This window comes from Mustela nigripes, chromosome 3 (genome assembly GCF_022355385.1).
Source record: "Mustela nigripes isolate SB6536 chromosome 3, MUSNIG.SB6536, whole genome shotgun sequence".
In the NCBI taxonomy this organism is placed as follows: Eukaryota; Metazoa; Chordata; class Mammalia; order Carnivora; family Mustelidae; genus Mustela; species Mustela nigripes.
Window position 1 is genome coordinate 118,153,728 of NC_081559.1, and position 24,197 is coordinate 118,177,924.

The window sequence follows — 24,197 nt, forward strand, 5'->3', positions numbered from 1 at the left end:
ACTATGTGTGCATATGTTAAAAAGAAATAACTGAAAAAGAGTTCATTTGTAGGGTGGGTTGGTAGTAAGAACTAAAAGTATGACTGAATTCTGTCATGTTGCCAGAAAACAAGAACAACGACAATGATAAACAAAACAAAAGCAAAATTCTAAGAATCTGAGAAACTTATACCAACTAAACCATATTTTCTTGCCCATTCTTATTATGCACATGACATATAAGGTTCTCAAAATGAAATCTGTATGTTAATAATAACAAATAGTATTTGGAAACATGTTAGTACATCCTTTCTCATATATATTTTCATTATTATTTTGAAAAAAATTATGTAGATATGATTAAAATAAGTACTCTGCATCTGTCAACTTTCTAGATTGATGACTTCAAGCTATTACAAAATAACTCACAAAGTCCGAGTTTTAAAACACTTTCTCTGGTTTTTAAAATTATTTGTTGTTGTTCTATTATTCCAAATAAATTTTTAAAGTGAAATTCTGTATAATCTTCTTCAAATATTCTACATATGAAATGGAAATATTTATACATAGATCCCTATATGTAGAGTCCATTTGAAGGGAATTAATTTAAAAGAAATATGTCTGATAGATAACTCTGAGCTTGATTGGGATGTTCCAGCCTGTCTTTAATTTAGGCATCTGGCCTGATGATAATGAATTTCTGTTCTGTTAACTAAAGCTCAGATATGCATCTTGATCTCTAAGACTACGTGTTAAAAACATCTCAACACAGTGCGTCCTACACTGAGTTTGTTGTCCATTTTTGGTCTGACTTCTTTGCATATCTTAGTCATCAAAAGAACTTTGAATTGTCTCTATACTCTTGTCTCTTCCTCAACAACTCCTCCTAAATAAATCTTCAAGGTGTTTGCACATTAATTTGGGTAATCTGTTCTCATTTGGGTTTTTGCAATACCATACAAAAAGTCCTTTTTGATTTATTTATTAAACACACTCTTTCATGCATTAACTATGTCATGACCACTAATATACAAGGAATACAAAAATTAATACAATCCCTCCTTTCTTTTTTTTTTTTAAAGATTTTATGTATTTATTTGACAGAGAGAGATCACAAGTAGGCAGAGAGGCAGGCAGAGAGAGAGGAAGGGAAGCAGGCTCCCTGCTGAGCAGAGAGCCCTATGCGATGTGGGGCTTGATCCCAGGACCCTGAGATCATGACCTGAGCCAAAGGCAGAGGCTTAACCTACTGAGCCACCCAGGTGCCCCACAATCCCTCCTTTCAAGAAGTCTACAGTTTAATGAAAAAGACAGATCTGGAACTGGGTGTGCTTAGGTACTGTGGCAAGAAACCAAAGCATTATAAAGGCATAGAGTTGTATTCCTCTCTAGCCCATCTTTCACACTAGATTAATGATACTTCTAAAATGTAAATTCAGCTATGTCTTCAGTTTCTCTTGTTAAATTACTTGAGTGGCTTCCTACTGCCTTTAAGACAATATTTGTTATCATATAGAGAAGCCTCTTAATGTTCTTATTTCTGCCTGCAGTTTAGCATCATCTCCTGGGACATTTGGTGATTCAGGGAAGTTCCACACTTTTAGGCATAACATTCCTACAATGTACTTTTAGCCTTGAGTGCAAATCTTCATCCGTAAAGCCTTCTTTCACCCATCTAATTTATTTATTTATTTAGTTAGTCAGTTAGTTGGTTGGTTTTTTTTTTTTTAAGATTTTATTTATTTATTTGACAGACAGAGATTACAAGTGGGCAGAGAGGCAGGCAGAGAGGAGGAAGCAGGCTCCCTGCTGAGCAGAGAGCCCGATGCGGGGCTCGATCCCAGGACACTGGGATCATGACCTGAGCCGAAGGCAGAGGCCTCAACCCACTGAGCCACCCAGGCGCCCCTAGTTGGTTGGTTTTAATTTAATTTTATTTTTTTCAGTGTTCCAAGATTGGTTGTTTATGCACCGCATCCAGTGCTCCATGTAATACGTGCCTCCTGAATACCCATCTAATTTAGATATCCCTTCCCTGAGAGCAGAGAATTGTAGGCATACCCCAGCATAGCACTTATCATAATGAACTACAATTAAGTCTGGTGGAGATATTAACTCTAATCTCTGATCCAGACTCAAGCACAGTTCAAAGACACAGAATTAACTCAGCGACTAGTAATGAATATATTGATGAATATGATACCACCTAAGGAAATAAGTGAAAGCCATATGCTTTCATCTAATTCTGTGATCTTTTGATATTGCTCTTTTTATCCCTCTACCATCACCGTTCAAACGAAATTTTAAAATTAGTATAGAGATGAAGTAAAAATGCCAATTAGGCCCAAAGATATAATTAATAAGGATAACTTTTACAGGAATGAAGAACAAATGAGAAGTATAAAGATGTATAAAGAGAAGTGGTTTTAAAGAGAAAGTTTCTTCTGCCTTTCCACCAAATATGACCCTTAGCCCACCTACAAAAAAAGAGAGAAGGAAAAAGAGCCACTTCTAGAACACTAAAATGTGTGAGAAATTAATTTCAGGGTGTGGGAGGGCATATGGAAGGAAGGCAAGAGGTGATGTGTATGCTTGCGCTTCTTGCCAAAGTGAAGGGTGATGCAAAATAGAAATAAGGCTGCCTCGAAAGTTTGATTTACTGCTTAACTAGAAGATCCATCACAGCAATTTGCAAGTAAAAGAAGAATGCATTTGTGGTTATTGCTGGGCAAACAAGAATTAAATGTGAAGTACCAGGTGTTGGTGGTGTTATAGGAAGTGTGAAAATGGATCCTGGCTTCAAAGCATTTTTTGTTGTAATTATTAACACGATCTAGGCAATAAGTTGTAATACATATAGATTGTTCTTCCTAGTGTTTTTGCCCCCTGTGTTGTAAAATATCCTATATCTATTTTTCATAAGTTAGATAACATGCTGTTTACATTACCTTCTTATGCAGAGGTTATTTCCATTTTTTTTTCAAGAGGAATTTTTCTGTGGGGCATTAAAAATTGAGCCTTGCAAAGAGTGAAAGAAGAAAACTGCAAAAGTTTGCTTTTGAGATTGTTTTTTCTCTTTTTGTTCAGCATGCCAGTTATTCATTATCATTTACACATCTTTTTTTTCTATTTATATGAAATTAATGAATTACACTTTTGAATAGTCTGCTTCTAAGACATTCTGGATGCTGTACAAACATGAATTCATTCACTGACCTGGGCCACTTGGTTATATCCAGTTTTGAATCCTATTTTTTGAGGGATTATACAAATGTAAAATGTTCTCCAGATGACTAATATTCCCAAGCTTTAAGCCAATTCTAGCAGTGGGTCTTAAATAAATAAATAGTTTATGGAAAGCTTTTGACTTGTAGAGGGAGAGGAAGAAAAGCTTAAAATATAAAAGTATTATAAAGAAACAATGACTCAGAACACACTGTGTTTGGGAAAATCAGTAAATTACTTTCCTGGGTTTAGTGTCTTACACTAAATGGGACTCTGGGTCTTTCCTCTCTTTTAAGAAAGGAGTCAGGCATTTGAAATGAAATGTCATTTACAACTGATCATGCTCAGTAAATGGGTCTGTGATTTTTTTTAGTTAGGTAAAGAATTATAGCAAGTCAAAGATCCAGCTTGAGATAAAAGCAGAAATATGAATCATGGAGAATGATATACTTAGGTTTGATTTCCACTTCTTAGCTGTGAGATCTTATGAATGTGTATACTCTTTCTTAAATTGTATTATCTGGAAAATGGAAATACTCTGGTCTCCTGCATCACTCTTGCAGGCATGAAAGGGCCTACATAGAACAATGTGTTCATGGTAAAAACATGTCAATTGAAAGACTACAACAGACACACAGAATGCTTCCAAGGCACTAATAAAGTTTTTTTATTTTTTCTTTTTCTTTTTTTTCTTTTTTTAAATATTTTATTTATTTATTTGACAGACAGAGATGACAAGTAGGCAGAGAGGCAGGCAGAGAGGAGGAAGCAGGCTCCCCACTGAGCAGAAAGCCTGATGCGGGACTCGATCCCAGGACCCTGGGATCATGACCTGAGTGGAAGGCAGAGGCTTTAACCCACTGAGCCACCCAAGCACCCCAACAAAGTATTTTTAAATTACATATAATCCGTACATGTGTTCACCCAACAAATGACTCAATTCTATGTGCCTCATTATTTGCATGAGATATTGTTTGTTAATAGTTCAACATTTCATCTTCAATCATCATTTGTAGGCACATTTTATAAGGATTACACTCTAGTTTAAAAATGATGACCTTAAGTTTTAAGTCCCAAATGACATTGAAACAGAGGTTTTTAACATTTATGTTTGCCTGTGTTGTTTTGAATAAAATGTATTAATTATAAAGAGTAGGTCAGAGGCAAAAGATTCTTTTGCACACTTTTTGTCATAATCTTTAATTGAGAGAACACTGGTTTATAAGCTTCAACTATATATTTTCTTACTGTTAGTCTTTGTCATTTTTAATGACTGTTATCACTATAGTATTGAAAATGCTGTGATTCATTGTGTTGTTCTTTCCTCATAGATACAGAGGACTTTACTTGCAGCTTTAGGCAGTTAAAAATATTTAAAGGCATCTTCAAAATGCCACATACGTTTTATATTTGTCATTCCTTATAATCAAAAAGCTGTTTATGATTGTCAAAAACAAGCAAATGTTTTAATAAATCAACAAGGTATTTAAGATAGCTTGTTGCATTTAATATTTTATTTTATAGTGCAATTTTTATTGTTTTTTGAAATGTATTCCATGGAAAAAATTACCTGGTTAAACTAAGTTAAATGAGTTTCATTTCTGAAAATATCCTCAGACATTATTGTGCTAATGAACCTCACACACCAACTGTATTTGACCATGTTCAACCTCCTTTTTCTCCAGGAACAAGTAGAAGCAGTCCTCCATGGAAAGACTTGGGCAAGTGAAAAATCTAGCCTTTGATTATTTATAATGAAATCTTTGGGATCAAATTTCACATTTTAAAAATGTTCAGAAATGTCTTTACATATTACTGGTAGTTTTGTTTTTTTTTTTTTGTTGTTGTTGTTTTGTTTTTTTCTTAGTCATTTTGTATTTGATCTCCATCAAGTTCAGCAAATTAAGCTTACTACTGGTGGCAAGAATTTTCCAATACTTCTAGCCCCAAACATGGCCATTTCATTAAATTTATCTAGAGAAGACAGAGATTATGGATTTGCCACATCCAAAGATATTGTTGTCTGTTGATTGTTAGAGTGTTGCCTGCTCAAAAGTTGGATATTTCACAGGTTTTTTTATTATTAATTATTTTTATTAACATATAATGTATTATTTGCCCCAGGAGGACAGGTCTATGAATCATCAGACTTACACATTTCACAGCACTCACCATAGCACATACCCTCCCCAATGTCCATAACCCAACCACCCTCTCCCTACCCCCTCCCCCCAGCAACCCTCAGTTTGTTTTGTGAGATTAGGAGTCTCTTATGGTTTGTCTCCCTCCTGATCCCATCTTGTTTCATTTTTTCCTTCCCTACCCTCCTAACCTTCTTCCCTGCCTCTCAAATTCCTCATATCAGAGAGATCATATAATTGTCTTTCTCTGATTGACTTATTTTGCTCAGCATAATACCCTCTAGTTTCCATGTCCTTGCAAGTGGCAAGATTTCATTTCTTTTGATGGCTGCATAGTATTCCATTGTGTATATATACCACTTCTTCTTTATCCATTCATCTGTTGATGGACATCTAGGTTCTTTCCATAGCTTGGCTATTGTGGACATTGCTGCTATAAACATTCAGGTGCACATACCTCTTTGGATCCCTACATTTGTATCTTTAGGGTAAATACCCAGTAGTGCAATTGCTGGGTCATAATGTAGCTTTATTTTCGAGTTTTTGAGGAAACTCCATACTGTTTCTAGAGTGGCTGCACCAGCTTGTATTCCCACCAACACTGTGGGAGGGTTCTCCTTTCTTCACATCCTCTCCAACATCTGTTGTTTCCTGACTTATTCATTTTAACCATTCTGACTGGTGTGAGGTGGTATCTCATTGTAGTTTTGAATCGTATTTCCCTGATGCCAAGTTATGTTGAGCACAGTTTCATGTGTCTGTTGGCCATCTGGATGTCTTTTTTGCAGAAACATCTATTCATGTCCTCTGCCCATTTCTTGACTAGATTCTTTGTTCTTTGGGTGTTGAGTGTGTTAAGCTCTTTATAGATTTTGGATACTAGCCCTTTATCTGATATGTCATTTGTGAATATCTTCTCCCATTCTGTCAGTTGTCTTTTGGTTTTGTTGACTGTTTCCTTTGCTGTGCAAAAGTTTTTAATCTTAATGAAGTCCCAATAGTTCATTTTTGCCCTTGCTTCCCTTGCCTTTGGCAATGTTTCCAGGAAGAAGTTGCTGCAGCTAAGGTTGAAGAGGTTGCTGCCTGTGTTCTCCTCAAGGATTTTGATGGATTTCTGTCTCACATTGAGGTCTTTCATCCCTTTTGAGTCTATTTTTGTGTGTGGTGTAAGAAGATGGTCCAGTTTCATTCTTTAGCATGTGGCTGTCCCAATTTTCCCAACACCATTTATTGAAGAGACTCTCTTTTTTCCATTGGACATTCTTTCCTGCTTTGTGAAAAATTAGTTGACCATAGAGTTGAGGGTCTATTTCCGGGCTCTCTATTCTGTTCCATTGATCTATGTGTCTGTTTTTGTGCCAGTACCATGCTGTCTTGATGATGACAGCTTTATAATAGAGCTTGAAGTCTGGAATTGTGAAGCCACCAACTTTGGCTTTCTTTTTCAACATTCCTCTGGCTCTTTGGGATCTTTTCTGGTTCCATATAAATTTTAGGATTTTTTGTTCCATTCCTTCAAAAAAAATTGATGTTATTTTGATAGGGATTGCATTAAATGTATAGATTGCTTTAGGTAGCATAGACATTTTCACAATATTTGTTATTCCAATCCATGAGTATTTCACAGATTTTTTTTAATGAAGTTCTCATTTCAGCATTATTTCCCCCACCTTTCCAATAACATGACAACCACAAAATAAAAGGAAAGAGAAGGAAGATTTTTCTTCTTTAATATGTGTTCTCTCTTGACGCATGTATTTAACAAAAGTTAGGTTCATTGTGTCAGTTATATGCCAGCTACTCTATTAAGGGTAAGGGATGCACTGATGAGCTAATCAGACCAACTGCTTGTAGATTTGAAGTTTTCTTTACAGTGAAGAGAAAACAGGATGATCACAGACTGAAGTTTTGTCTGGGAAGGAAATGAACAAGGTATTGACAAACAGATTGCCTCAAAAAGGCCTTTTAATAGTTTGAAGGGAAAGGGCTCTTTGAGGCATTGATATTTCTAGTGAGAAATAGATAATAAAAAGGGACCAACTATGAAATGAGTTGAGGGAAGAATTTCTATCATACAATACAATTTCTATCATACAATATAATTCAGATTGCTATCTAGAAACCCCACAGAATTCCCACTTATCCTCTTTTTCCTGTGCATCTTTTATGTATAGGAAATCTACAATTTCCTGTTTCCCACTGACCTCTCTGACAAATTTGCTATTCTTCTTTGAAACCAGGAGACAAGTTGTCACATGCATTCTGGTCCACCAACTGGCTCATGGATATGGAAATAATGAATATGTCTCTCCTTACCTCATAACACCTGAAGAAACAGCTGACTTTAGCACTTCTTGTCCAATTGCACTTAACTTTATCAGCAAGGACCCTCCATGTTCCCTTTGTGCTGACCAGGAAAATATTCTGGTGTGACATTCCCATATCAGCCAGTATTTCAATATAACAGGACTCTGGGATGGAGGGTGGTGTAAAAGATAAGCTTGTTTTTGTTGTTGTTGTTGAGTGTGGATCTGTGGAGAGGGCTGTATCACATACTGAGGGGCAGGGTTGGATGGAAGAATTAGGCAGCATGAAAAAAATACTTCCATTTAAAAGGTTTTATATAAATGAATAAATTAATGAATAATTTTGTCTCTGAAAGGGTTTAAGCACTCAGTCAAAAATTCTCCCTGCCCCTCCTAATTCTATGCTATTCTTCTACTACTTACTACCCTTTTGCTCCGAATATAGGAGCAAAACATGCTAAAACTCTTGCAGGAAAAAAAAAAAAGGGGAAGAAACACAAAGAAGTCATTTAAAAGTGAGTCATAGAAAAGAAGTCATAGGAGCAGATGGAGAGGGAGGAGGTTTTCCAGACATGGTATAACCTAGAACCAGGAGTCTGTGCAATATAGCACTCATAGCAATGAGAAATTGTTATGACATTTACTGGGACATGTTTTCTCAAATATGATGTATTTTATGACTTATGTGTAAGATCAAGTAAATTTTTAATTTTAAAACTAAATATAAGGGTTGTTTTTGGTTTTGTTTGTCCCCCTCCCCACCTCCCATAGAAGACTACAGACAGGTCCAGAAGGCAGTCTTTGTCTTTGGAAAGTTGTCCCCTCTACTTCCATATTCTCCCCAAATCATCTCTATTATTGCCACTTGTGTTCAGGGGCCTTCTTATCTCAGAATTTGCCATATTCTACTGTTCTACTGGAAAAAAACTCTATAAAATTTAACTAATAGGGAAAAAAAACTTACTATTTATAAGCAATTTTCATTAGTATCATTTTCACAGTAATACTTTAAATTAGGATAGTCAAGTATTACTAGTTTTAATTTACAAAGAATGTACTAGTCTCTAATTAATTAAGAATCTTACCCAAGATCATGTGGCTTAAGTTTGGGTTACATTTCAATACTTATGGCTCTAAGATCAGGATTTATTTTTATTTCAGTACATTGCCCCAAAAAATGCACTACCTTTCCTGAGATAAATGCATTATAATTGGGGAAAAGATCTTGCTCTCTTACTGGTAATGGAAATTAGATCAGTATATGGGGAAGAGGGCACCAAAAAGAGGTGATCAGGGAGAGGAGTTTCTGATCCATAAGATCCTCCTCATCTCATTCCATGTTGGCAACTATTGATTATACCATTGTGTGTAGTATGCATGCATATGTGTGTGTGTGTGTATGTGTGTGCATATATATGTGACATAGATGTGTGTGTGTATAACAGAATAAAAAAATGGAAACAAAAATTTCATATATTTTTTAAGTTTTAGTGTGACATAACGCAAGCTCACTTTTCCAATAGAATTCTGCATGCATTTTATAGAGAACTTATTACTATATCTTGGCATATTTTCTATCCTGATTGGAAAGCTCTTGAGGCAAAGAACACCTGCTTCTGTCACTCTTCACTAGCACCTTATTCCTAAGAACATCGAAATCTGTTAAATAACCACAGACAATCCCGCTCTCCATACACATCTCAGCAACACCATCCCATCTACAGCTGGCTCCTAGGAACCTACCATTGTATTCATCATAGCAATATATAAACCGCATGTTATAAAATATAGTGGTGTCTACTCACCTTTTTCATCATTAATATTCTTAACATAGTTGCCATGTTTATCAGAGTCTTAAAAACAAAATATTGTCATAAGAAATAGGATTGCTGAAGAGTTCTTAAACTAAGTTCTTTTTTAGACCTGTGAAATTTTTACTGGTAACATGTTCAGATTCAGAATCCTCCAAATTGGCCTTAATGAATTTCTGTGAGAATTACCAATTCACATAGCTTATCAAGCCTGTTCTAACTCTTCCTAGTATATTGTGTTAACTTTTGTTTGTTTTAATACTTGCAAACATATATTGAATACTATTTTCCAGGTACCATGATAAGTGTGTTAAGTGCATGCTTTGTTTTGCTACTGATTTACCTTTTTTGTTGTTGTTGAGGTGGAGTTGGCATACAATATTATATTACTTTTAGGTGTACAACATAGTGATTCAACATTCATATACATTAGTGAGTGATTACCATGATAAATCTAGCTGTCCTCTGTCACCAAAGTTATTATGATATTAATTTTGTGTCATTGCTTCTTAACTGACAAATCTTTCAGTCAATCATTATTAGACTCATCAACTATGTTATTTTTCTTTGGAATTTCCCAATTACAGCCAAGTAGTCACTCTGCATATTCCCAAAAGTTTCCAAATGTCCTTCATATGTCTATAATATGCCTTCTTTAGCCAGAGTAAGTTTGTTGTTCTTTATTTAAAATAATGAGCTTTTAAAGTCTGTTTTACCCCTTGAAACCCCATCTAGTTGAAATAGTAAATTTATGTTTTACATTGTAATAATTACATATGAAATATTTTAAAATTTTAATTATAATTTGAGAATGTAAAAACCTTAATTTTTTAGCTTAGCAAGATAAAAATAAAATTTCTTATGCAAAACTATATATAAGTTAATGTCAGTACCTGAGCTACATAAATTGCTATATTTAGCAGACATTTTCTCTCCTGCCTTTTACAAGCTCCTTAGTTTTAACATGGTTAATCTCATCTAATTTCATGTCTTCGTGTTCTTCCTCACCATTATAATGTTTGTATTTTTCTATGTAAATATATAATTCTGGTGAACAGTATTTTAAGCAAAATGTTCACAATTTCCATTTTTGATATTTATTAATAATATATTTAACATTTTCTTTTATTTTTCATATATCCTATTCCTTAGTTAATTTTTAGAAATGGGAGTTCTGGATCAAATAATATGAATGTTTTAAGGCTTAAAATATATTGAAATTATTATCCTAAAGAATTCACATTTTTGCTAGCAATTTTATGCAAATATTTGTTACAACATAACCTTGCTAGCTTTAGTTACTAAATTTTCAGTGCTCTTTACTAAATGTTTGGCAAAGCTAAGTCATTTTAATATTATTACACTCTAGTGAAATTGAACATGCTCTTATATTTATTAAAAACAAGTAATGTTTTGCCATTTTAATGGCTTTTCCATATTATTATGTGCCTTTTTATTATATGTTTAGAATTTTCTTTATACTATACCATATATCCTATATGCCACTAAGTTTATTGCATTTCATTTTGGTAAATACACATTACTTATACATATGAGTATATTATTTTTTGTTACTCCTGTATCTAGAACTCCCTCTTTTCAAAGTTATTCAATATTCACTTACATTATGTAGTTTTCCTACAATTTGGCTCATTTAAAATTATTTCACTTTTTAAAACATAAGGAATTTTATTTAGAGGAAGTTGTGAGTTCAATGTTTAACTTACATTTTTTTCCCCAGAAAGTTAATTGTCCCATGTGATTTTATTTTTAGAGGATTCTGTACAATAGTAGAACCAAAGAGACATTTAAGACAATTTATAATATCGGATATTGCTTCTTTATAAGTTGTATACTCTTATAGTAAAAATTAAGACAAGAGCATTTACTTGTTCAGATATTAATGTCTTTAGGATGGTGACAATGTCTTTTTTATCTAAATCTATCAAAGTGATTACTATAGTACTCATTCAAAAATGTTTGGTGAATAAGTAGATAAAGACTCAGCAAGATTCTGTATAAATTCATTATGTATCCTTATTATTGATAAGTTTCTCATCCTTATTTTTAAGGAATTTGTGATTTTGCAATTTCATTATACCTTTTAAAGTGTGAGCTTTTTAATTAGCATTTGCTTTGAGTAGATTTTGGAGATATATTGTTTCCAGAATGATTTTTTTTAAGTTTTATTTCTATTGTGTTAAAAATAATATAAATTTTCTCATTTTAGCCATTTTTAAGTGTACAATTTGGTGGCATTAATTGATTCACACTGTTTCTGAAACTTGTCATCATCCCAGGCAGAAACTCTGTTATCATTCAGCAGTAACTGTCATTTTCTCTTCATTACAGAATAGATTTAAAAAACATGATGTAACAACATGCTGTCTGCAAGAGGCTAACTTTAGATCTAAAGACTCAAGTGGGTTAAATAAAAACAATGTAAGAAAGTAATCCATGCAAATAGTAACTAGAAGAGAGCCAGTGGCGAAACCAGTTTAAGAATAGATTTTGTCAGGGCACCTGGGTGTTTCAGTCAGTTGAGTCTGACTCTTGATTTTGGCTCAGGTCATGATGTCGGGGTCATGATCTTAGTTAGGGTCCTGAGACGGAGCCCAACATCAGGCTCCAATCTCACGGAGGTCTGCTTCTCTCCCTCCGCATCTCCCCCTACTCACTCTGTCTCTTTGTCTCTGTCTCTCTCAAACAAATAAGTCTTTAAAAAAAGATTTTATGTTATTGTTATAGGAGACAAAGAAGAGTATTATATATTGATAAAAGGATTAATTAAAAAAAATTTTAACAATTATAAACATAGGCAGCAAACTTCAGGGCCCCAAAATATTTTTAACAAAGTCATAGTTAAATTAACATTTGCTAAGGAAAGCACAGGGTGCCAGATGGTGAGCCACAGTTCTGCAACAGACCATAAGACAAAACTGAAATAGAGGAGTTTATTACTAGCGGGTCCTGGAGGAAGGGCATGGCATGCCTTGAGGAGCCACATGGGTGGTTAAAGCAGTGAGCAGTACAGGCAGTGAGACAGGACCTGGGGTGCACGCCTTTTTAAGGGTCTATGGGTAGAATGCTTGGGGATATTGAGCTAAGCTGGACTGGTCAATTCATACCCAAAGAGCAAGATTTTAGTAGGCTGCATGGGGGGCTTATCTAAGTTGTACATAAAGCATACAGACCCTGGGAGACAAGGGATTCTATTGATCAGAAGGGCTGTTGGGGAGTCATATCAGGAACTTATATGTTTGTGACTCTGTGACTCCTGTCTAGGGCGTGCACTTGCACAGGGAGGCTAATGTGGGTTTAAGGTCCTACAGGCCACTTGGTCAAACTGAATGGATGCTGAGGCAGCAAAACAGCGGCTTTGCTAAACTCTGGACATGCAAGGAGACATAGACAACTCTATAATAATAGTTGGAAGTTTTGATACTCCACCTTCAATAATGGAATGAACAACCAGACAGAAGACCAATAAAGAAATACAGAACCTGAACAAAAATGTAACTAACTATATCTCACAGACATACACAGAATACTCCACTCAACTGGAACAGAATATAGATTTTTTTCAAGTGCACATGGAACACGCTCCAGAATAGACCATATATGAGAATGTAAAATAAGTAGTAACAAATTTTAAAAGGTTGAAAACATGCAGAAATATTATTAAATACTTTAGTAATAGAATAATAAGAAATATAATTCATATATAAAGCCATTTTTCCAAAATAGCTTTATATTTCAATGAATTGTTGAATCATGTTAAGGTCACCTGATGAAATTTAATAAACACATACAACACACTCCACTCTAATAACATATTTTAAGTGGAAACCTCTCAGAAATACACACTGAGATTATTGTCAAAAATAACAGGGTCTTATCTCATTTCTAAAAATCTTTGGCCCACCTAGTTATAAGAAATATATCAGATAAATTCCAGTAGAGGGTATTCTACAAAATCTTGAGCCAGAAGCAGTACTCCTCAAATTGTCAAGGACAGTCTGACAAGGATCTGAGAAACTGTCACAGACAAGTAGAGCTGAAAACAAAATGAGTAAACATAATGTGGTGTCCTAGGTGGAGTCTTAGATAAAAGTCATTAAGTTGAAACTAAGAAAAACTGCATAAATGATGGACACTAGTTAATAATAATGTGCCAATATTGTTTCATTAATTGTGACAATGTACCATATTATGTGAGATATTAAAATAGAATAAATTGTGTGATAAGAATTCTCTATACCAGGTCCTATTTTTTCTCTCCAACAAAAAAAATGCACACTTCTCACTTGCAAAAAATCTTTGCGCTTGTCTTTGGGATTCCATGTCACTATATACTCAAACAGTAAGTTCATGGTCATATGGTAACTAACGTTTGGTTCTTACATAGATTTCATACTATCTAAATTTGTTTCTGTGATATTGGAAGATGGCTTTTAGTCAAATAATTCTATTGACTGGAATATTATAGATTGATGGGTTAGTTCTCTAAAATGCTTATTTTAGTAGTCTTGTGAGTCATATAAATTTTTGTTGTAATTATTTGCTAAGGCTGATCTTTTATCTTGACAAAGCTACAGATTATTAGTTTAAGCTTTAAGAGAAAGTACTACAGAGTATCTATAGAATTATCAATTCAAAAATCACCTTACCACTTCTATTAATAGAAAAAAGAAACAAATAACAAATATTATTGCTCTTTCAGTAGCATAAACATATCTTTTAATTGAGCTTGTTTTTATTTCATGATAAAGCAGGATACTCAAATTGATTTATTTGCACATATTTTTTGAAATAATTATTTCATGGGTACTAAAGTTATTTATGGAAACTAAAAGATATATTGAATAGTAAGTTATGGCCTTTGATAAATGTATTTTAATTTACTTTTTAATCCTATGCTACAGAATTAATTTAATATGATTAACTTTACCACTTAAGAGAGAACTATTTCTTGGTTTGAATGTAGATATTAATTGTGCTGACTTGTATATGTTTCTCTTTTTTTCCTCCTTTAGGCTATACTTTGGAGATATAAATTTTCTCAGCTTAAAGGTTCTTCAGATGATGGCAAGAGCAAAATCAAATTTTTGTTTCAGAATCCAGATACTAAGCAGATTGAAGCAAAGGTAAATACAAATTCATCATATAAACCATCATCATATAAGCTGACTATATTAATGCCATTAGGATGCCAAGGGAGAATATTTAGGAGAACCAAAAGAGCAAAGACCCACATTATCTATTTATTTTGGGACATCCCTCATGGCCAAAAGAATAAAATCACTTTGAGATTTTAGTGGTAAAATTTCACTGAAAGGCATAACTCAAAATAAGTTAGAGCTAACTGCATTTTCTTAATTTCTTACAAACTGCATTTGTGTCACACTAAAGTAACATTCTAGGAATCAAAATAGTCACTTTCTTTGTAGTTTCACATTTTAAATAATTTAAATAAAAATTCTGATTATCTATTATCTATTCCCTCTTTGAATATGAATACAAATACCTGAAGAAAAGTAGTTTTTAAAATTAATTCACATTTTCCTCATGTTATTATGTGTTAATAAAATGAATAAGTGAATGATTTCTTGCTTTGTGATGCAAATTTTCAGTATTTTTAAATATATTAACTATGTTTTAAACTCATCAGAAAGATTCACTACATTTATTTTTATTAATACGTATATTTGAATATATTCAGAATTTAAATTATTTCAATTGCTCTACCAGAAAATTCACAATAATAATGTTTGGGGTAGAACAAATTATAAATGCATTATTCCAATGTAGAGGAAAGAATAACAAACACTAAAGTGAAAAACTAATGCTATGGAAATGAAAACCCATATATAATTTTTCAACTATAGATTAAAATTAGCATAATTTTGTTACATTCCTGCACCTATTAAATTCAGGTGAGGTCAGTCTGACAGTCAAAACCTCCAAAGAACGACCCTCTCTGACATCTTAGTGCACATCTCCTGTAACACTGCTCTATATCCACATCAGGTCCTCTCATTCTTATTTTAACAATAACTTCTTTCTTACCTTATATATCTGCTCATTCTTGTCCCTTAACTTTTCTCCATGGTTTTTTGTTTGAATTTCTCTGTGGATACTCTAACTCTGTCTTATATTTATCTTTGGTGTTGTCTAACCACTCTGCCGAGTCTGTAGGTTATTTAAAGCAGAAACTGTGGATACAGCCCCTTTCTGCTGGCTCTTTTCCTGCTACATTTCTCTAAAGCATTGGTGTTACACATGGACTTGCCTTATATTTGTCTCCTGTCAGTTTAGGCAAATACCATCAAAATTTTACCACTCCCTTTATTTAAAATTACAGCATAATTTTCAATTCTACGTTTCCATCATTGCCTCTTCCCTAAATACAGGTGTATCTATGGAGCTGCTTTCTTCCCATCTCTTGCTACAGCTCCTCCTCTTTTCCCCTCCAACTAGGATTGGTCAATCATTTCCTTTGTGCCAGACGCTCACACTGCTCTTTAAATCAATTCTTAGTATTACCATAAAAAATACATCACCATATTCTAATAATGGTGAATGATGTTAATATTTTCAGTTCTATATTCTGGCTAATATGGAAACTCAGCCACTAGCTATTGATAGCAGTATAACATTTGATATATCACTTCTCTTCTCGTTTTCTTAAGTGCTAATAAATCATAGTTGACAACAAAATCAGTTGAAACAAAAAGAGAAAATCAAAGCAATGACTAACTATAATGTTTGTACTTTAGTTCTATGTAGCATATGTTGTTTATACAGCTAATTATACTTACTTAAGTTTATTACCCCACAGTTTCTAAATATTACTCATTCTTCTTATAGTGTTTAGGCAATATTTAATAAATTCATTCATTAAGAGCTAGTTTCAGAAAATTCATTGAATGGCTTTCTTAAAATTTTAGATCATAATTATTGGATAGGAAAAAGACAGACAAAAATAACAAAATATGAACACTGGTGAATTATATAACCCTAATGGGTATGTGTGTGTGTGTATGTGTGTGTGTGTGTGTGTGTGTGTGTAATAACGTGTGTGTGTATATATGTGTGTGTGTGTATATACACATATAAAATATATAAATTATATAACTATAACTTCTTTAAAGACACCACCTCCTTCTATAGAAAGAAGGATAATAATACCTCTAAGGGTAACATTGAAAATACCAAGTTAAATATGGAGACTAACACAGATGAGACCAACTAAATGGCTCTATAGGATTGTTTGGCCTTACTGGTATGTATCACCTCTCCTGACATAAAAATTGTTTAAGATTTAAAACTAGGGGCACCTGGGTTGCTCAGTGGGTTAAAGCCTCTGCCTTCAGCTCATGTCATGATCCCAGGGTCCTGGAATCGAGCCCCACATCGGGGGTCTCTGCTCAGCAGGGAGCCTGCTTCCTCCTCTTTCTCTGCCTGCCTCTCTGCCTACTTGTGATCTCTGTCAAATAAATAAATAAATAAATCATTTAAAAAATTAAAAAAATATTAAAACTACCACAACTGTTATTTATAATTGTAACTTGTTAATAATAATAAAAAGTACCATCACAGGAGAACATCAAGGAGAATGCTGGCATGTGTCACATTATTGGACTTATTGGACTTATGTATCATAAGGTGACTTATGATTGAAATTGATGTCATTTGAGGATTCAACATTTCCTCTGTTAGAATATATTTTTTTTAAATTAAGGGAATAGGCAACATGATACAGTGGAAAGAAAATTAGAATCAAGTAGCCTTGAGTTCAAAATCTCCTTTTTACCATTTTCTATCTGTACTACCTAGAGCAATCTATCACCAAATTACAAATTGCTCCTCTTCAAGGAAAGTATAGAAATAAATATCCCCAGGGCCTGGCACATAGAAGACAGTAAAAACAAAAACAAAAACAAAAAACCAAAAAAACAAAAACAAAAACACTGATGAATGATTTTATCATTCAAGGACCTAGCATAATGACTAAGGAAATATCAAAAAATAACAGCTTTTATTATTAAGAGAGAAGTTAGTAAAGGTGATTAACGTATATAAGCTCGGTGTCCTTCCCACATTTAAAATATTCAAGTTTATAACCATAACCCAAGTTTGCGTCATTTATTAAATGCCTAGGGTATTTTCTGTATCTTGTTAACCTTATTAATTTTTAAAATTTCAGTGTAGAAAATTTGCCCTGAGTCCCTGTCTCCGAAACAGGGACAGAAACATCTCTGTATATTGTATAACTCTTCTAAATTTATGTATATCATAACATTGGTAACTATCCTGGATGGAAATTGTTCACTAGCATGCTTCCTCCACTGGATCAAGAACTTTTAAACACAAAGAATATATCTTGTAACATCATATCCCTAAGGCCTGCCCTGATGCTAGCCTGGGAGCAAGAAATAATAATTTCTTAAATTACACTAGATCATTATTTTACAGTTGAGGATGGTAAGCACTTTTCTCAACATTTTATTATGAAAAATTTCAAGCATACAGCATACTTTAAATAATTTACAGTAAAGGCCCTCTGCACACTAAATTCTATGATTAGCATTTCACTGAATCCTTCATCATATGTACCCATCCCTTTATCTGTCCATTAATCCATCAAATCTTGACACATTTTGAAGGAAATCACAGACATCAGCATTATATTAAGCAGTTTTCAAAATGTATTTGTGGAATATTGTCTTTGTCCCTCTAATTTAAAATTCCTCACCTATTATTTTATTGGACAATTCCTCAATTTATAGTTGTCTTTGATAGTTAACAACTGTATACTTTAAATCACATAATCTACATGTACTCCTGGGGATAAAAATATATGTTTATAAAAAATTAAAAAATTTAAAAAAAAATAAATCACATAATCTAAATAACAAAAATAAATAAATGAATAAATAAAACTCTACCAGAAAATAATTTTAGTAAACAACAAAAATACCAAGCAAGATAAAGCATTATATTTTAAGGGTGCCTGAGTGGCTCAGTTGTTAAGCGGCTGCCTTTGGCTTGAGTCATGATCCGAGGGTCCTGGGACCGAGCCCCACATCGAGCCCCACATTGAGCCCCACATTGGACTCCCTGCTCTGTGGGAAGCCTGCTTCTCCTTCTCCCACTTCCCCTGTTTGTGTTCCCTCTCTTACTGTGTCAAATAAATAAAAAAATATTTTTAAAAACCATTATATTTTAGTCCATAGATTTTTTTAAAAATTTCATTTACAAAAGTAAGTTGTACATATACAATTTTTTTTGACAGAAGAAATGAGAAACAGTTTCAAAAATAATCAATGACATAAAATTCCACATTACTTGAAGAAAATTTTATCTTACCTAGAAAGATCAGCTTTCTTATGACTTAGATTAACATAAAAGAGATCAGAGTGACAATTTCTACTCACAGTATTTTGATAAATACTTTGAAACTATGTGTCATGAAGTCTCCATGTACTTCCATAAGTACATTGTAAAACTTTTGTGATTTTGGACAACAACTTGTGAATATTTTTTTATAATCATTAAGGGTCTATAAAAAGTTTATTTTTAAGTTAAACATAAAGGACACATTGGTAAATAATGATGTGAAGAAAATAATTTATTACTTCACTTGTCCTAGCCTTAACTAGATAAAGCAAAACTAAACAAATACCAGTTATTAAAATTTGTTAAATCTTATGATGCAATTTATCTTTATGTGCCATTTATTGTTTATCTAATTTTTATACAAGTCATAACCCTGTAATAGTAAGAATATGAGCTTAATAGTTAAAGAGCTCTGGAGACCTGGGGGGCTCAATTGGTTAAGCGTCTGCTTTTGGCTCAGGTCATGATCCCAGAGTCCTGGGATCAGCCCTGTATCAGACTCTGAGCAGGGATCCTACTTCTTCCTCTCACTCTCCTTCTGGGTTCCATCATTTCAAATTCCGTCTGTTATCTCAAATAAATAAATAAAATCTCAAGAAAAGTAGTTAAAGAATTCTGCTTTCCATATATAACTATGATGCCTGTTATGTAGGATGAGTTATCTAAGCTCAGACTAAGCATCCTCCAGGGTAAGATGGAGAGTATTATAGTCCATGGTTTTTTGTGAGGATAAGGGCACATGTGTTCTTCTCAGAAGACTTGAGAATACCAACATACTTCAGTTACGTGTTCAAAAATATCCTAGAATTTGCAGAAAGTTATAGGTAAAGAAAAAGAAGAAAAGGAGTTTTTGTCATCAGCATAAAAGTAAAAAGATGCACAGAAGAGCCCATAACCCCCAAAAGATAAAAGGCCATTAAAAAGATTCAATTGATTTGACTTGAATTGGGTGGCTCAGTCAGTTAAGCATCTGTCTTTGGCTCAAGTCATAGTGGTGGGGTCCTGATATTGAGTCAGGCATTAGGCTCCCTGCTCAGTGGGGAAGCCTGTTTCTCCCTCTCCCTCTGCCTGTTGGTCTGCCTACTTATGCACTCGTGTGCTCTCTCTCTCTGTCAAATAAATAAATAAAATATTTTTTAAAAAATGAATAAACCTGGTGATTCACAGACCTGTACCCCTGGGGATAAAAATATATGTTTATAAAAAATTAAAAAAAAAAAGAATCAATTCAGTGATTCTCACTCGGGCAGTTCTCCATATAAATGAGTGAGGAGTGAGAATGAGTAGTGGTTCAGTTGTCAGGATAATTATTTGGAAACTCTCTTTGAGTTTATAGGCTAGTCAATCCCTCCTTTCCCATGAGTTTTTGTTGCAGTAGAGACAATAAGGGGTTTATCTCATGCTGAAGCTGTGAGTGTGGATCAAGCTCTAAGTGCCCCAGAAATGCCTTCCAGAAATGATGGAAGACTTTACTCCATAAATCAGACTTCCAGCTTATCCTCAGCCACAATATCTCATCCTCAGCAATTACCCAAGACAATCTCCCTAAAATAGAATATATATAGTAACCTTCTCAGAGTGCTTAGAAAGACTTGGAGCTAATTTTTAAAAAGTAGCTCTTATGAAATAGAGTAATTAGTGATTTTATGAAACATGAATCTTCATGAATAAGTCACACCCCAAAACTTTCAAAATCCAACAATAAAACAGAAATTCAAATCATGTAGAGGAGGGGTGACTTTTGGAATAGTGGCTAGAGGGCCTCAGTAAACTTGCCCTCCCTCAAAAACAGTGGAAATGCCTACAAAGCTACTGAAATCAAGCATCTGTTTTCAAGTTTTCTAGAAATTAGCCAAATTGACGAAAATGGAAAATAACCAAAATCACAGAATGAATGGAAAATTGTCTCTGCAAGAGAAACTGCTTGGCCTCACTCAGTAACACCCAGACAGTGGCTTTATAGCCAAAAGCCAGTGGCATTGCAGAAATTTTGAGAGGTCACACCTCATCCAGAGCAGAGTCAGTAATTGGGTTTAATTTGCAGCTTCCTGAGAAGTCTCTATTCTTAGTGTGGTGGTTATGTGACTCAGAGCTTAGCTCAGCAAGGGGAGGGGAGAAAAGAAAAGAGGGGGTCTACCCTAGGACATAGAGAGCAACAGCAAACTGCTGGCAACATTTTGACTATCTAAGCCTGAGATTTCAACTGGAACAAACAAAATTCTGGTCTGGAATTGAAAAGAAAGTCATAGAATAATAGACAATGATTGTGAGTTTAGGAAAACTCTGATGTATTCTTGGAGATTTATGTTGATAATGTGCATGCCCAGGAAAGACCTGGAAAGGAAAAGACACCAATCACTTTGACTGAACTAGGGACCACATATAGGCAGAAGATTAGAGTTAACTTTGTCTTGTAAGTGTCCTGAAATGTGCCTTTATATGCAGATTTCCTTGATAAAGAATAACTGACTTAAAGGCAATGCATAAAATGAAATTATCTGACCGATAGTTGGCTGACCCAGATATGACCAATGGGCAGCTAGACTTAAAAATGTAAAACAAAAACAATAAAATATAAAACAAAACAAAAAACCCTAACACAAACATACAGAGATCTTAGTATGAACACACTACAGGGAATGCAAATTCTATAGAATTAATGCAAGAAAGTGTCAAACAAACAGCAATAAGAAAATCAGCAGATTTTCCTTGGGAAATATTGGGATTAAACCTTGGGAAATTAGAAGAATCTGCCCCTAAAGCTGTTAAAAGATATTATCTAAAATATATAATTTCCACCAAAAAACTATCACATGTGTAAAAAGCAAAAAATGTATATACATAAGCAAGATAAATACCAACAAACAGATTATGTCTTAAATGGGGTTCAGACTTTGGATTCAGTAGACAAAGACTTTAAGTCAGATATAATTAATATGTTTAATTTACTAAAGAAAACAAGGTCTAAAGAACTAAAGAAAAATATGACAATGATGTCTTACCAAACAGAGACATTACATTAAAAAATAGAGTATCTGTAGTTGAAATATTCATTAACTGAAATAAAACATTAACTAATGGGACTCAAAAAGAGTTGATCTGGCAGAAGAAAGAGTCAATAATCTTGAATATAGGACAATAGAGATCTAATCAGAGAGACAGAAAAATAACAAAGAATAGTGAAAAATGACCAGCATCTCAAAAACCCATGTCATGCTATCAAACACACCTGTATATGTATAATGAGAGTCCAAGAAGAAAAATAGAAAGGGACAGAAAACGTATTAGAAGAAATAATAGTTGAAAACTCAAAATGGATAAAAAATAATCTACATATTCAATAATTCAATGGACAAAATATGTGAAGGGAAGTAAGAGATACAAGCTTTCAGTTAGGTAATGAATAAGTCATGGGAATAAAAGGTTTGGCCTCGGGGATACAGTCAATGATATTATGATAATAGTGTATGGTAATGGATGGTAGCTACACTTGTGATGAGCATGCATCACATGCAGACTTGTTGAATCACTATGTGATACACCAGAAACTAATGTCACATTGTGTGTCAACAATCAGCTATATTAAAACAAAACAAAACAAAATACACATTCCAAGTAGAATAAAATAAAAAAGAACTGTATCTAGACTTATCATAGTCAATTTGATGATCAAAGAATTTCTATTCAACACACAAAAAAGCAGGAATCAAAGAATAGAGGAACAAAAACCTAAGAAACATAAAAAAATGAGTAAAATGGCAGATGAAAATCCTCCATTTACAGTGATTGCATTAGATGTAAAAAGCTTAAATACCGGGGCACCTGGGTGGCTCAGTGGGTTGAAGCCTCTACCTTTGGCTCAGGTCCTAGGTTCGAGCCCCACATTGGGCTGTCTGCTCTGCAGGGAGCCTGATTCCTCCTCTCTCTCTGCCTGCTTCTCTGACTACTTGTGATCTCTATCTGTCAAATAAATAAATAAAATCTTAAAAAAAAAAAAGCTTAAATACCTCAGTTAAAGGTAGAGATTGAAGAAAATGACTAAAATCATTGTTTAATTAAATGCTGTTTATAAAGATAGAATTTAGATTTAGAAACAGATTGAAGGTAAAAAATCTATCTATATCTCACATATGTAATATACCATAGAAACATAATAAAACAGAACTAAAGTGGCTACATTAATATCAAATAAAATAGATTTCAAACAATAATTGTTAATTAAGGGAAAAAGAACATTTTATAGTGATGAAAAAGTGAATTTGTCAGAAAAACATAGGAATTATAGATATACATGCACCTAATAATATTAGTTCAAATGCATGAAGCAAAAGCAGAATTGAAGTGAGATGTAGAAAACTAAACGATAATAATTAGACTGCAATGTCTCATTTATAATTATGGATGGAACAACTAGGAAGAAGGTAAATGAATAAAGAGAAGACTTGAAAAAAACAGAAGGAAACAGACATCTATAGGACATTCCACCCAAAAACAGCAGAATACATATTTTTTCTCAAGTACTTATAGAATGTTTTTCAGGATAGGCCCAATGCTATGACATACAAAAGCCTCAATACATCAAAAGTATTGAAATCATATAAAATATATTTTCCATCAAGTATGAGATTAAACTAGAATAAACAAAAAAGAATTGGGGAACTTCATAAATGCAGTTGATTCTTTTTATTCATGATATTTATGTTCTATAAAGTCATCATGAGCAGTCATTCAGCAAAAACTGAAACATTGCTTCTAGGCGATATACAGAGCTGAGTTCCTGCAAGCCTCTGGCCACAGCATTTTTCATCAACTGATTAAAAATAACTTTTGTTTTATGTGTGTTTTTGTTTAAAGGCAACTTATTTAATATTACTGTTGAGTCTTTAACATTGAACTCATAGTCACCAGCACCAGACAAAGCTTCTCCAACACTTGTATTTCCTCTGTAAGCATATTATAGTGTTCTTTTTTTAATTTTTTAATTTTTTATTTTTTATAAACATATATTTTTATCCCTAGGGGTACAGGTCTGTGAATCACAGCACTCACCAAAGCACATACCCTCCCCAGTGTCCATAATCCCACCCCCTTCTCCCAAACCCCCTCCCCCCAGCAACCCTCAGATTGTTTTGTGAGATTAAGAGTCACTTATGGTTTGTCTCCCTCCCAACCCCATCTTGCTTCATTTATTCTTCTCCTACCCACTTAGTGTTCTTTTTTTTTTTAAGATTTTTAAAATTTATTTATTTCAAAGAGAGAGAGAGCAGAGTGAGCAAGAGAGACAGCACGAGTTGGGGGTGAGGGGCAGAGGGAGAAAGAGAAGAAGGCTCCTC

General features: G+C 33.7%; 1 protein-coding gene across 1 annotated transcript in view; it reads left to right on the forward strand.

The window, feature by feature from the left end:
- SNTG1 (syntrophin gamma 1) overlaps positions 1–24,197 on the forward strand; it is a 383,856-nt gene that overhangs the window by 329,734 nt on the left and 29,925 nt on the right. The window contains exon 16 of the mRNA XM_059392846.1: positions 14,499–14,609. Within this exon, the coding sequence (XP_059248829.1) occupies positions 14,499–14,609 (111 nt within the window). The remainder of the gene's footprint in view (positions 1–14,498; positions 14,610–24,197) is intronic.